The 12,371-nt window shown below is 46.5% G+C and overlaps 1 protein-coding gene across 9 annotated transcripts in view; it reads right to left on the bottom strand.

Moving 5' to 3' along the window:
- Nucleotides 1-12,371, bottom strand: part of LOC145411128 (heterogeneous nuclear ribonucleoprotein L-like) — a 535,656-nt gene that overhangs the window by 67,426 nt on the left and 455,859 nt on the right. For all 9 annotated transcript variants that reach the window (XM_080281178.1, XM_080281172.1, XM_080281173.1 and 6 more), the window contains 2 exons: nucleotides 12,298-12,371; nucleotides 348-411 (listed from right to left, as the gene is read on the bottom strand). The exon at nucleotides 12,298-12,371 is cut by the window's right edge and continues 23 nt beyond it. In XM_080281178.1, the coding sequence (XP_080137304.1) occupies nucleotides 348-411; nucleotides 12,298-12,371 (138 nt within the window). The remainder of the gene's footprint in view (nucleotides 1-347; nucleotides 412-12,297) is intronic.

The raw sequence follows: 12,371 nt of genomic DNA, 5'->3' as shown, positions 1-12,371 counted from the left end.
TGTCCTTAAGCATTCTGTTACCAAAAGCTTTTACAAAATTAGCATGGTACATCAAAGACTTCTCTCCCTTCCTTCCCATTCTGTATGATACTACAAGGGGAGGGGAGGGGATAGGGTAGAAAGAAGGATGTATGAGAGGGCTGGAGGGAAGGAAGAAACAAAGTGGGGGGGGGGGGAGATACTACAAAAAGTTCAAGAATTTACCCCACAAATAAACGCACTATTAACAAAGACTGCATTGCATGTAATTTTATCCCCTCTCCTTCCCTCCCCCCATCGGAATTAATGAGTGAGGGGAGGGGAGGGGGGGAAGAGGGGGATGCTGAGAGAAGACATACAGTACTCACCAACGTTGGGGTTGGTGAAGTCCCAGCTCTCGGAATCATTCTTGTAAACATTCAGCTTGGTAGGCTGTTGAGGAGGAAAGACACATTAGTGACATTTAAGGCAACTTATACTTGACACTACCACTACTATTACTACTACTACCACCACCACAAATAATAATAATAATAATAATAATAATAATAATAAACACTAAAAAAGTAACACTCGTAATAAAACTTGAAATATATAAAACAATACTAATAAAAATAAAGCACAGAAATACCAATACCACATTAAGCAGTCCATAATAAAGAAAAGGTCATATAAACACACATCATACAGCAATTACAAAAGATGAAAAATATATACGAGGTCAAACTGGTATTAATCACGGGTCAAACTGGTATTAATCACTCCCTCAATTAATGATGAAATTTTTGAACTCTGCTGCACACCTGAGTCGTTTATTAACAGCGAAATGAACCTGTTTACCGTGAGAACAGAAGGGGTAAGAGCTAATGAACGCGCTTAGAGGTCCTGTGTGTGTGTGTGTGTGTGTGTGTGTGTGTGTGTGTGTGTGTGTGTGTGTGTGTGTGTGTGTGTGTGTGTGTGTGTGTGTGTGTGTGTGTGTGTGTGTGTGTGTGTGTGTGTGTGTGTGTGTGTGTGTGTGTGTGTGTGTGTGTGTGTGTGTGTGTGTGTGTGTGTGTGTGTGTGTGTGTGTGTGTGTGTGTGTGTGTGTGTGTGTGTGTGTGTGTGTGTGTGTGTGTGTGTGTGTGTGTGTGTGTGTGTGTGTGTGTGTGTGTGTGTGTGTGTGTGTGTGTGTGTGTGTGTGTGTGTGTGTGTGTGTGTGTGTGTGTGTGTGTGTGTGTGTGTGTGTGTGTGTGTGTGTGTGTGTGTGTGTGTGTGTGTGTGTGTGTGTGTGTGTGTGTGTGTGTGTGTGTGTGTGTGTGTGTGTGTGTGTGTGTGTGTGTGTGTGTGTGTGTGTGTGTGTGTGTGTTAATGAGAACAGGTGCGGAACAGACATGTGTGACCGACAGACATGGATGAATGAATCTGCGGGTCAGGTGAAGGTGACACCAGACAATTAGGTGTAGGTAATAAGAACAGGTGATGGTAATAAGGACTGGTATAAACGTAATAAGGACACAGGTGGAGACAATGATGAGTAGGACAGGTGTAGGTAATGTGGGCAGGTGCGGAGATTTGAGTACAAGTGTGAATGTAATGTCGCAGTGTGAAGACAGGTGTGGCGACTAGTATGACAGGTCTGTGGGTAATCTGGCCAAGTGTGGAGACGACGATGGGTGCAAAAAGTGTGTAGGTGATGCAATTAAGGTGTGGTGAGGTGTGTTGCAGATCTGTAGGTAATGTGGCCAGGTGTGGTGCCAATATGGGCGCGACACGCATATAAGTAAAGCAATTAAGGCGTGAAGAGGAAGTATGGCAGGTGTGGAGGAGTAGCTCATTTGTTTCACATGAAGGACCAAGGCCATTCTCACAGCTTCAATGCTAAGTCGTGGTTGAGGAGCGAGTAACAAAGTCTCCTTGGTTCCTAGTCAACTTTATTATGGAAACTGACTACACCTGGCCCTCAACTGCGCTGAAAGGGGTTAATGATCTTTGTCAGATGGAAACAACACAACAGTGACGGAATGGTGTGGGTGATGAATGAATGAATAAGGGTGTGCAACACAAGTGAGAGTGACACGTGAGGAGGTCGAGTGTGGAAGGTAAATAAACGGTGAGGAACAGACAGGTGTGGCTGAGATGAGTGGATAAAAGCAAGGTACGGAACGCATATATGTGGCACATGTGCTCAAGTGTGTGAAAGAGGTGATCTTGTAAATGTGACAGGTGTGGAAACTATGGTATGTGAGTTTCTACCCATACGTGTAGGCAGTGTAAGGCAGGTAAGAGCGACAGGTGTGGACGGTAAGTGTGGGCGTCGCCTTGCCAGCACCGCCTAAACATTATGGAGGGAAAGGCGGGCGGTGACGGGCGGAGGGACGGAGGGGAGCAGGTGGGAAGGTGGTAAGAGAACTGGGGGAGGAAAGAACCAAGGTACGATGGAGGAAAACACGAACAGAAGATGCTAAGATTATATATATATATATATATATATATATATATATATATATATATATATATATATATATATATATATATATATATATATGTGTGTGTGTGTGTGTATGTGTGTGTGTGTGTGTAAAACCTTGTGCAGACTATGACAGCATAGAATGAATGGGAGTGAATGAGGCTGCTTTCTCCTGTTTTCCGGCGCTACCTCCCCTGCTGCAGGTAACAATAAGGAGAGAGAGAGAGAGAGAGAGAGAGAGAGAGAGAGAGAGAGAGAGAGAGAGAGAGAGAGAGACTGGTATATATGCAGATATACTGATAACACGAGTGAATGAATGGTGACGCAAGCAATACAGGATGTCTCCACTACCTCCCTCTCTCCACCACCTGCCTCACTCCACCATCACCACCACTGATAATATACCTGTCTGCCTGTCTTTCTGCCTGCCCACCTGCCCGCGACCTCCCTGCCTCTCCACTGACGAAACAAACGACACTCACTCAACTCGCGACCTCGCATGACCTCACACCAACCCTTACTCTTAAATACGGTGACATCTCTTGCCTCTTTTCTCCTTGCAACCTACCACATCGCTATTTTATTCAATTCTGCTAACTTTTCCCTCCCTACCTCCATGACGTCTATCTGATGAGTCTGTGTACGAGGAAGGAATGAGTCTCCTTGGTTTCTAGTTAAATCTGACTACCACTGACCATCACCGGTGTTAGAAGAGGTTAGGGATCAGTGTGAGGTTAAAGTAAATGCACTACAGTCCTTTCCACTCATCCTCAGCAAATCCTTCAATTTCCTCTGTTGTTCTCTGCCTCTCTCTCTTCCTTACTCCACCTCTCAATTATCCATTTTATCTACCTACATCTACCTATAGCCAGAAGCCGTAGTCCTGGAAGGGGTGGGTAGGCACAAACGAATCACCTCCACGTCCCCGTGTCCTCCGCCAGCAGTCTATCCTCTCTCCAACCCACACCCTCTCTCATACACCTTTACCCAACACCTGTCTCCCAAACTATAACTCCCACACCTAATCCCTCAGCTAATCCAGAATACCCGCGTTAATCCCCCTTTCCACACGAGACAAAACCTGCACACACATACACGGGTTTAATATAAATCCGTGTGTGGACCGTAAAAGCAACAAACTGCAAGAGTCGCGAAAAAAGAGGACTCGTAAAAATACTGTTCTTTATAGGTAATGAGTTTTGGCCTGACTGGTGAGGTGGGGGAGGGGTGGGGGTGTGGTGGGGGTGAGGGTGGGGTTGATGAAGCGGAAGGGGAGGGGGATTAGTGAAAAAAAGAGGGGTTAGTCTGCACGGTTTTAATTACTTTGCACACAACCATAATAATAATAATAATAATAATAATGATAATAATAAAGGCACCATCATCACTCATTCCCACCAACGATCCCCACGAGAGAGAGAGAGAGAGAGAGAGAGAGGGAGAGAGAGAGAGAGAGAGAGAGAAACTTAACAATTCCACACACACTAAATGAAAATGCAGCGAAGCAATTTTCCCCATACAGTCCTTTCTTTTGTAGTGTATTTACGAACGAGCGAAGGGGAAAATGAGAGGGGAGGGAGGAAAAGGAAAAAATGAAGGGAAGGGGAAAGTTGAGACGGAATGCGAGATGAGATGGATAGGATGAGAGAGGAGAGGAGAGGAAAGGAGAGGAGAGGAGAGGAGAGAGGGAGAGATGAGAAAAGAAAGACTGAATAAACGAAAGCGCTCGGGAATGTCGTGTTTTCTCGTTGTGTGTGTGTGTGTGTGTGTGTGTGTGTGTGTGTGTGTGTGTGTGTGTGTGTGTGTTGGATGGCTATGCGCAAATAGGTGACTACAACATAATGTGCGTAGGCAATAAGTTAGGAGAGAAAAGTGTAAAGAATTAGCTGGGTCACACACACAACCCTCCCCCATCCCTCTCTCTCTCTCAACTAGAAACCAGAATTACTTGTCTCGTCCTTCGAAAATGAGACTGGATTGATAGTGAAAGTTTGGCCTTATATTGTGAACAAACGGGACCCCAGAACATTACCGTGTGTGTGTGTGTGTGTGTGTGTGTGTGTGTGTGTGTGTGTGTGTGTGTGTGTGTGTGTGTGTGTGTAAAATGGAGAAAAATGAGAAAATTGAGACAGGAATACACAAAAAGAGGAAGGGAAAAAAAATTGGGTCAGGAATTGAACTGCTTGAAGGTCAGACACAGCATGTCTCAGAAGTTCGTAACAGAGGCTTGAATTTCAGGTTTAATTTTATACTTTTGCCATTAATTTCAGTTCATTTTGGAGCGTGAAGGGAGATAGAGATGAGATGGCATACTTTTTACACTGCTGTCTTATCTACCTTAATATCCAGCCCATTTGACCACAGACAGACAGACACACACACACACACACACACACACACACACACACACACGCACAGCCACCAATCGACCCAATTTCTCCGCTGCATTATTGAGCTCCTCCGGCCTGGGTGACTCTCTCGTCGCCTAACCTTGCTCCCCTTACCCCACCACGGCTTCTTGCTCACCTATTTCTGTTCATGACCTCCTCTCCTTGATAAGTCAGTTCACCAAGTCCTAGTTATACGGTGCCTTTTCAATCTCTCTCGCTCTCTCTCAGAAAGAACTCATGACTATAACCCACTTCCCCCCCCCCTCTGCTTCTCAACCCCCCTCTCTCTCTCTCTCTCTCTCCAATTACTACCCACCTCCCTCTCTCTCTCTCTCTGTCTTCTAGCTGGTGACTGCATCAACACTCCGGCAGACTCTCTCTCTGCCATAAATACCTTGAGAAGTCTTAAAACAATATAAGGGTAAGCGGCTTTGGAGGTAAGAGGATTGGGAGCTGGAGGAGGAGGAGGAGGAGAAGAGGGAGGGAGGGAGGGAAATGCGGATAAGGCATAAAAAAAAAGGGGGGGGGAAGGAAGGGGAAGGAAGGATAAGAAAATAAAAGGAAGGAAGGAAGGAACAAAGGAGTACAAAGGAAAGCAAACAGCAACAGACCTGTATGTCCTTTCGTGGCTGTTTGGTACAAGGAAGGTTATAACTAACAAAACTATTCTATCAGCTAAAGACAAGGATAGAAAAGCATGGAAGAAAATGAAGGGAGGGAGGGAGGGAGGGAGGGGAGAATGACTGAAAGGGAAAGGAAGGGAAGGAAGGAAGGAGGGAGGGAAAGAAAGAAGGAAGGAAAGATGAAAAGATGACAGACTACCGAATGAAGGGTAAGTAGTAAGGAAGCAAAAGCAAAGGCAGAAAATGGGAGAAACGGAGAAGTAGGAGGGGAATAATTACTGAGAGAGAGAGAGAGAGAGAGAGAGAGGAAAATTCTACCTGGCAAATCTGCTCCTCCTCCTACTGATCAATTTTCTTAATCCAGTTCTCCTGCTTTTCACTCGCCTTCCTACTCTTTCCTTCCCTCCCCCTGCCACTCCTTCTGTGTATCTTTTTCACGTAAAGGTTAGAAAGGAAGCAGGAAAAGAGAGATGAAGAGGACAGGAAAGGAGGGAGGAAGAAAGATATAAGGCGGGAAAAAAGGCAGGAAGACAGATGAAAGGGACAGGAAAGGAGGGAGGAAAAGACAGATGAAAGGGACAGGAAAGGAGGGAGGAAAAGAGAAGAACAGGCCAGGAATGGAGGCACAAACGTGAGAGAGGAAAGAGCAAGGAGAAAAAGAATGGTGAACGAGAAGGAAGGCAGGAAACAGGTGAAGAGATAACACAGGCACGACCAAGAGAAAAGATGGAATAAGAAATAAGAGCATAAAAGTAGGAAAGATACAGCAAGGAAAGGATGATAGAAAAATGAGGAAATAAATGATGAGAAGAAAAAAGTGGAAATGAGAACAGTGATAAAAGCAAGAGGTAGGAGACGAAATGGGGAAGGGGAAGGAGCTGTGAAGAGGAAAGAGTAACGAGGAGGAGGAATGAGGAGGCGAGAAATATGAGAAGATAAAAACGAGAGGGCGACAGTAAGGACGCTGCGGTGGAGATGGAGTGAAGGAGATAAAAGTAGGAGAAGGAAAGGGGAAAAACAGACCAGTATTACAATTTTCCTCCTTTTTCGGTCTTCCCTCCATAAATTTCTCCTTCAGCATTATACCACTTCTTCCTCAATTCACTAAACCTCCTCCACTTCTCTCTCCAAGATCTCCATTCCATTTTACCATTAGATCTCCTCTATATTTCCCTCCCCCAGCTTTCCCCTCTTCCTCTACTTCCCTCCCCAGCTCTCCCGTCTTCCTCTGCTTCCTTTCTACAGCTCTCCCCTCCACTTTCTTCTCCATTTCTCTCTCTCCTTCTCCTCAAGCTTCCTACATCTCTTTCTCCTCTTCTCAGGCTCCCCACTTCTCTTCTCACCCCAGATCTCTCCTTCACCTTTCGCCAAACTTTCCACATCCCTCCACCTGCTCTGCAACACTCCACTTTTTCTAGCCCTCCACCAAACCCTCCTTCTCATGCTTTTCCACACTCCTCCACATCCCTTCCCAGTCCTTCTCCATCCCCCTCCACTCTTCTCCCACCTTTCCACTCCTCCAGTTCCTTTCCCTCACCCGTCTACCTCTCTCCCCCAAAACTTTCTCCATCCTTCCATTCCTCTTCCATCCCCTCTCTCCTCCGCTTTCCTCCCTCAGCTCTCAATCTCTCCCAGAACATTCCATCTCTCTCCACTCTTACTCCAAGCTCTCCACAACCTTCCTCCACTCTCTCTCTACTTCCCACCGTTTGCCACCTCTCTCTCTCTCTCTCTCCACTCTTCCATCCAGCCTCCCCACACCCTCCACCCCGTCCGGTCCTCCACGTATATTGACTTTGACAACTCTGCCGGGCGCGTCAAAGTTGGAGGATTTGCAAGTCTGATTACGCCCGCCCGTCACAAACTTGGGGCCCATTTTCCCCACGTCTTGTTCTGGGGCGGGGCGGGGAGAGCGTGGGGCGGGGCGGGGAGTGGGAGTGAGATAGGATGGGGACGAAGTGGGGAGGAGAGGGGTAAGGGCAGGGTGGGTGGGGTGGAATTGAGTGGGAGAAAATGGGAAGGTAAAGAGAACGTAAAAGAAAAAAAAAATGAATGAGACAGGATGAAGTAAGTCTGAACAGCGAAAACCCATGGCTAAGATGGAAGAGAAAAGAGCTGGAGAGGAGGGAAAGAAACGGAATGGGGGAGAGGTGAAGGGCAGAGTTGTGTGGGAGAAAAAGAAGAAAGGTAGTGTCTGGAAAATAAGAAAGGGGATGAGAGGGGGAGGAGGGGGTGAAACTTGGCTGGGGGAGGGGAGTGAAACCTGGCTGGGGGAGGGGAAGTGTGGGGTCTGTTGGGGGGTGGGTTAAAAACATCAGTGTAAGGTTGGGGTAGGTTGGGATGAAGAAGTGCTGAGTTGGAGAAGGAAAGTTTGGGATGGGGCAGGAGGGTGAGGGGAAAAAAAAAAAAATGGTGAGTCTGGAGAAAAGGGCAGAGTTGAACTGGGAGAGGGAATGTTATGGCGTGGGGAGGGCTGAGGGGGGTACGAGTGGGGAAAAGGAAGAGGGCTAATTGAAGAGGGAAAGCCTGGGGTGGGGCAAGAGGGAGAATGAGGGAAGGAGGGAAAGAAGCTTGGGGAAGAGGCAGAGCTGAATTAGGAGAGGTGGGACGGAGTGGAGAGGGACTGCATCGAGGAAAGGAAGTAAGTGTGAGGGGGGACCAAAATGGCAGGTGATGGAGTAGGACTAAGCATTTTGGGAGGAATGGAAGACAAATAAAACAAAGAACAAGAAAAGGAAAAGAGGTAGGCACGAGCAGGAGGCAGAGTCGAAATGGGGTGACACAATTTTAGGTCCGATGGGTGGAGGCGATAGAGATTGAATATGAGACCAAGAAAAAGGAGAGTGAACAAGAATAACACTGAATTTTAAGCAGGGAAGGGATCAAAGGCGGGGGGGTTGAGAGAGGAAAAGTAGTCAGGATGGAACACGTGGAGTTAAATCATCACTATATTTCCCCCAAGATAAAGGAAATAGTTTGACAGTGGCAGTACTTAATGAGAGAGAGAGAGAGAGAGAGAGAGAGAGAGAGAGAGAGAGAGAGAGAGAGAGAGAGAGAGAGAGAGAGAGATTAAAGGGGTTAATGGTGAAACGTGTCCAAAAACTGCTTATATCACTCTCTCCCTCTCAAACACACACACACACACACACACACAGGACTGGCGTGGCGACTTTCACTGCTGCGGTAATGTGTTGGGATCAGTGGTTGTGAAATTAAGGCTGACCAAAGACAGACCCTGACATTTACGCCTACCACAATTACCGCCACGACCATTAACTACCACTACCACACCACCTACCACCATTTCCACCATCACCACCACTACCATCATTACCTCACCACCTACCATCAATAATCACTACCACTACCTACCACCATTACCACACCACCTACCATCACTACCATTAACTACCACTACCACACCATCTACCACCATTACCACACCACCTACCATCAATTACCACTATCACTATCGTTACCACCAACCACTACCCTTACTACCCTTACTACCACCACCTACCACAACAACCATTCCAACCACAACTACCATTACTATCGCCATCCACTACACAGCTACCACCATCAATAACCACATCATCACCAAGCATCACCACAACCTGAAACAATCACCATCCAGAACACTAAAATCATCATCATCTTCATTACCACCACCACCACCACCACCATCACTATACCAGTCATCATCGGCTACTACCATTCGCTACTACACTACCACCACCACCACCCCCACCCCCACCACTACCACATCAATCACAATCACCACCACCACCACCACCGCATCAATCATCACTACCATCCAATACGTTACCATGACAACATCTCAAATCCTACGGGAGTTGAGACGAAACTGTGACTGACAATTCAATACAATGCACTTTACATTCAACCACATGCATCCTCTCCCTCCCTCCCTCTCTCTCTCTCTCTCTCTCTCTCTCTCCCTCTCCCCCTCTCTCTCTCAGGGGTGACTAATATATCTCATGAGAAGGGGTGATAAGAATACAAAGTTGTCTAATTCGAGCAACATAACTTCAAAGCCTGATGCCCTAAATGAGATGACCTTAACCACTGCGGCCATACTCATTAACCTCAAGAGAGACATGCTGAAGAGCCAGACAGACACAGACAGATAGACAGACAGACATATAGATAGATAAACAGATAGGCTGGTAGACAGACAAAGAACTGAAGGGATTAGGATGGGAGAGGTATGAGATGGGAAAGTGAGGGAATGAATTACGGAAAGACAAGGAGGGGATGAAAATGGTTGAGAAGTGGTGGGGAAGGAAGGGAGGATGAAGGATGTGGAGGGGGGAAGGGAAAATGAAGGGGGTGGAAAGGGCCATGCTAAGGCGACAGGACTGGGGGTGAAGAGGAAGGGAGGAAAGATGTGGGAAAGGAGAGGGGGAGGTAGGAAAGGAGAGGGAAGAGGAGGGATGAAGAGTAGGGAGGTGCGGATGAAAGAGGAGAGGGTGAGATGGAAGGGAAGGAGGTGGGATGGGGGGTAATGAGGTGAGGATAAAGGGGGATGAGGGGGGATGGAGGCGAAGGAGGTGAGGAAGAGGTGGTGGAGGAGGTAACTTAGAGAGAAGGAGAGAACGACTTGATGGGGAGGTAAAGAGTAGGGGGGTGAGTGCCATGTTAGGGCGCGGCAGGACAGTGGGAGGGGAGGGGAGGGGAGGGGAGGGGAGGGGAGGAGAGAAGGGGGAGTGGGGGAGAGGAGGGAGCTGGGGACGCTACACTGCAGGTAACAAGTTAAAGCTGAAGCCAGGACTGAGGCCGCCAACACATCCTAGCCAGCAACACGTCCTAGCACTCAGCCACACGTCCTAGCACTCTGCCACACGTCCTAGCACTCAGCCACACGTCCTAGCCTACCTCACAAAATATATCAACCAGCAATATATCCTAGTTGGATATTATCTTAACTGGGGGTCATATCATACCCACTTACATATCCTATTATAAACCACGTCCTATCAAACAAAATATCCTAGCTGACTTACTCATCCTAGCCAGTTACATAGCCTATCCTAGGTCACTTCTACCCAACACCATATCCTAGCTGACATCCTAGCTACATAAACGTACTAGCAGCTTTGTAGGTCATATCCTAGCTGGCAGTGTATCTTAGTAGGCACCATACTTTCCAGTGATACATCCTTGCTGACCATACATCCTAGTCAGTAAGAGCCCAAACTAAGGACACATTTTGACTAGGAATGTATAAAAGCTTAATTGATGGCTAAGTGTAGTAGGGCTGGAAATTTGACTAGTAACCAAGAAGACTTACTTCCACCTCACAAATAAGGATCATAAAGTTTCACGCAACCACCATAAAGTATTCGAATCTCAGTGACCCAGTTCTGTCACATGAAAAAGATTATATAAACCCACCCAATCCAAAGCCACAATCATTTTCCTCATCATCATCGTAAACCTCTTTTGCCTCATCTAAAGGCGTCTTTCCTCACTATCTGCACTTCCAGTCGATGCAAATTCAGGCAGAGAGGCTTATATCGGTGTTAGGTATACGAATGGAGAAGCGCATTTAGTCTGGGTAGATATCCGAACCGGGGAAGCATCGCAGGAGGAGCAACGTTAAGCTCAGACACACATACACAACACATTTAAGACACCGCCATTCTCTCTCTTTTTCCTTCCCTCCCTCTATCCTCTCCTCCACTCCCTTCCCTCCCTCTCCCTTCATCCCATCCTATTCTCCCTCCTTTCTAACCATCTCCCTCTCTCTCTCCTATCCATTTTCTCTAACGAATCCCCTTATTTTCGCCGTAACTTCCAAGGCCTGACTCGCTTTCTGCACCAGCCTTCCTTACTAACTCCTTCCATAATTCCCACTTCCTTAAACCCACCCCCTGCCTCACTTCGCTTTTCTCTTTTTTTTTTTTTTCCTTTCCAATTTCCCTTCTTCCGCCTTAATGCAACTTTTTCGCCTCCGTGACACTAATTCTCTCTCTCTCTCTCTGCTCTTTTCTCTCTCGTTTTCAATCTCTGGGTCGACATTTACTGATTTTTACTCCCAGGTCTCTCTCTCTCTCTCTCACTCACCCACCCCACGCACCCTCTCTCTCTCTCTCTGCCACTCACCCCGCCTCACACCTGCCAATACTTCCACAACAAAAATTCACCTATTAATTAAAGGCGACTATTTATAGAAACCCACATGAAAGCAAGTCAAAAAAAAAATTCAAGTCCAATAAAATTAATGACGCTGGCTGAAGTAAAAATCTATATACTTTTTTCTGGCCCAAAATTTCACCCCTTAACCCTTTGGCTGCTTTTTACGAATATTTCATTATATTTCGACATTATTATTATTATTTTTTTTTTTTTTTTTTTGGGGGGGGGCTAGTGTTTTCAAGCCCCCTCCCCCTCCCCCCCCAAAAAAAAAGCCTAATGCCGCTGAGCTATGTAAAATTATATGTATTTTAACTGGTCCAAAGTTTTACCTTTTCGCCAGTCTACTTCCCCTTAGCGGTAAATACTGTTACTTGCAAAGCTTCATTCCTTTTTCCTCTTCAGTATTCTTCCTAAATAAACGATGATGATAGTAGTAGTAGTAGTAGTAGTAATAATAATAATACTCATAATACAAGGAATCTGCACTTACCTCCACAAACAACGTTAAAAATAATGAGAGAGAGAGAGAGAGAGAGAGACTGTGTGTGTGTGTGTGTGTGTGTGTGTGTGTGTGTGTGTGTGTGTAAACCAACAAAACACACCATCACCTACCTTGGCATACTCAATCCTGTGTGTGTGTGTGTGTGTGTGTGTGTGTGTGTGTGTGTGTGAACCAACAAAACACACCATCACCTACCTTAGCATACTCAATCCTCAGCGTGCAGCATCCGGAGTAAATGTCAGCGCCCTGCAGTCCTTCACGAGCACGAG

The sequence above is a fragment of the Coenobita brevimanus genome, chromosome 88 (assembly GCF_032717465.1).
Source record: "Coenobita brevimanus isolate Jiangsu-jjx chromosome 88, ASM3271746v2, whole genome shotgun sequence".
Taxonomy (NCBI): Eukaryota; Metazoa; Arthropoda; class Malacostraca; order Decapoda; family Coenobitidae; genus Coenobita; species Coenobita brevimanus.
Note: the sequence above shows the minus strand (reverse complement) of the source record. Positions and strands in the feature narration are given on the sequence as shown.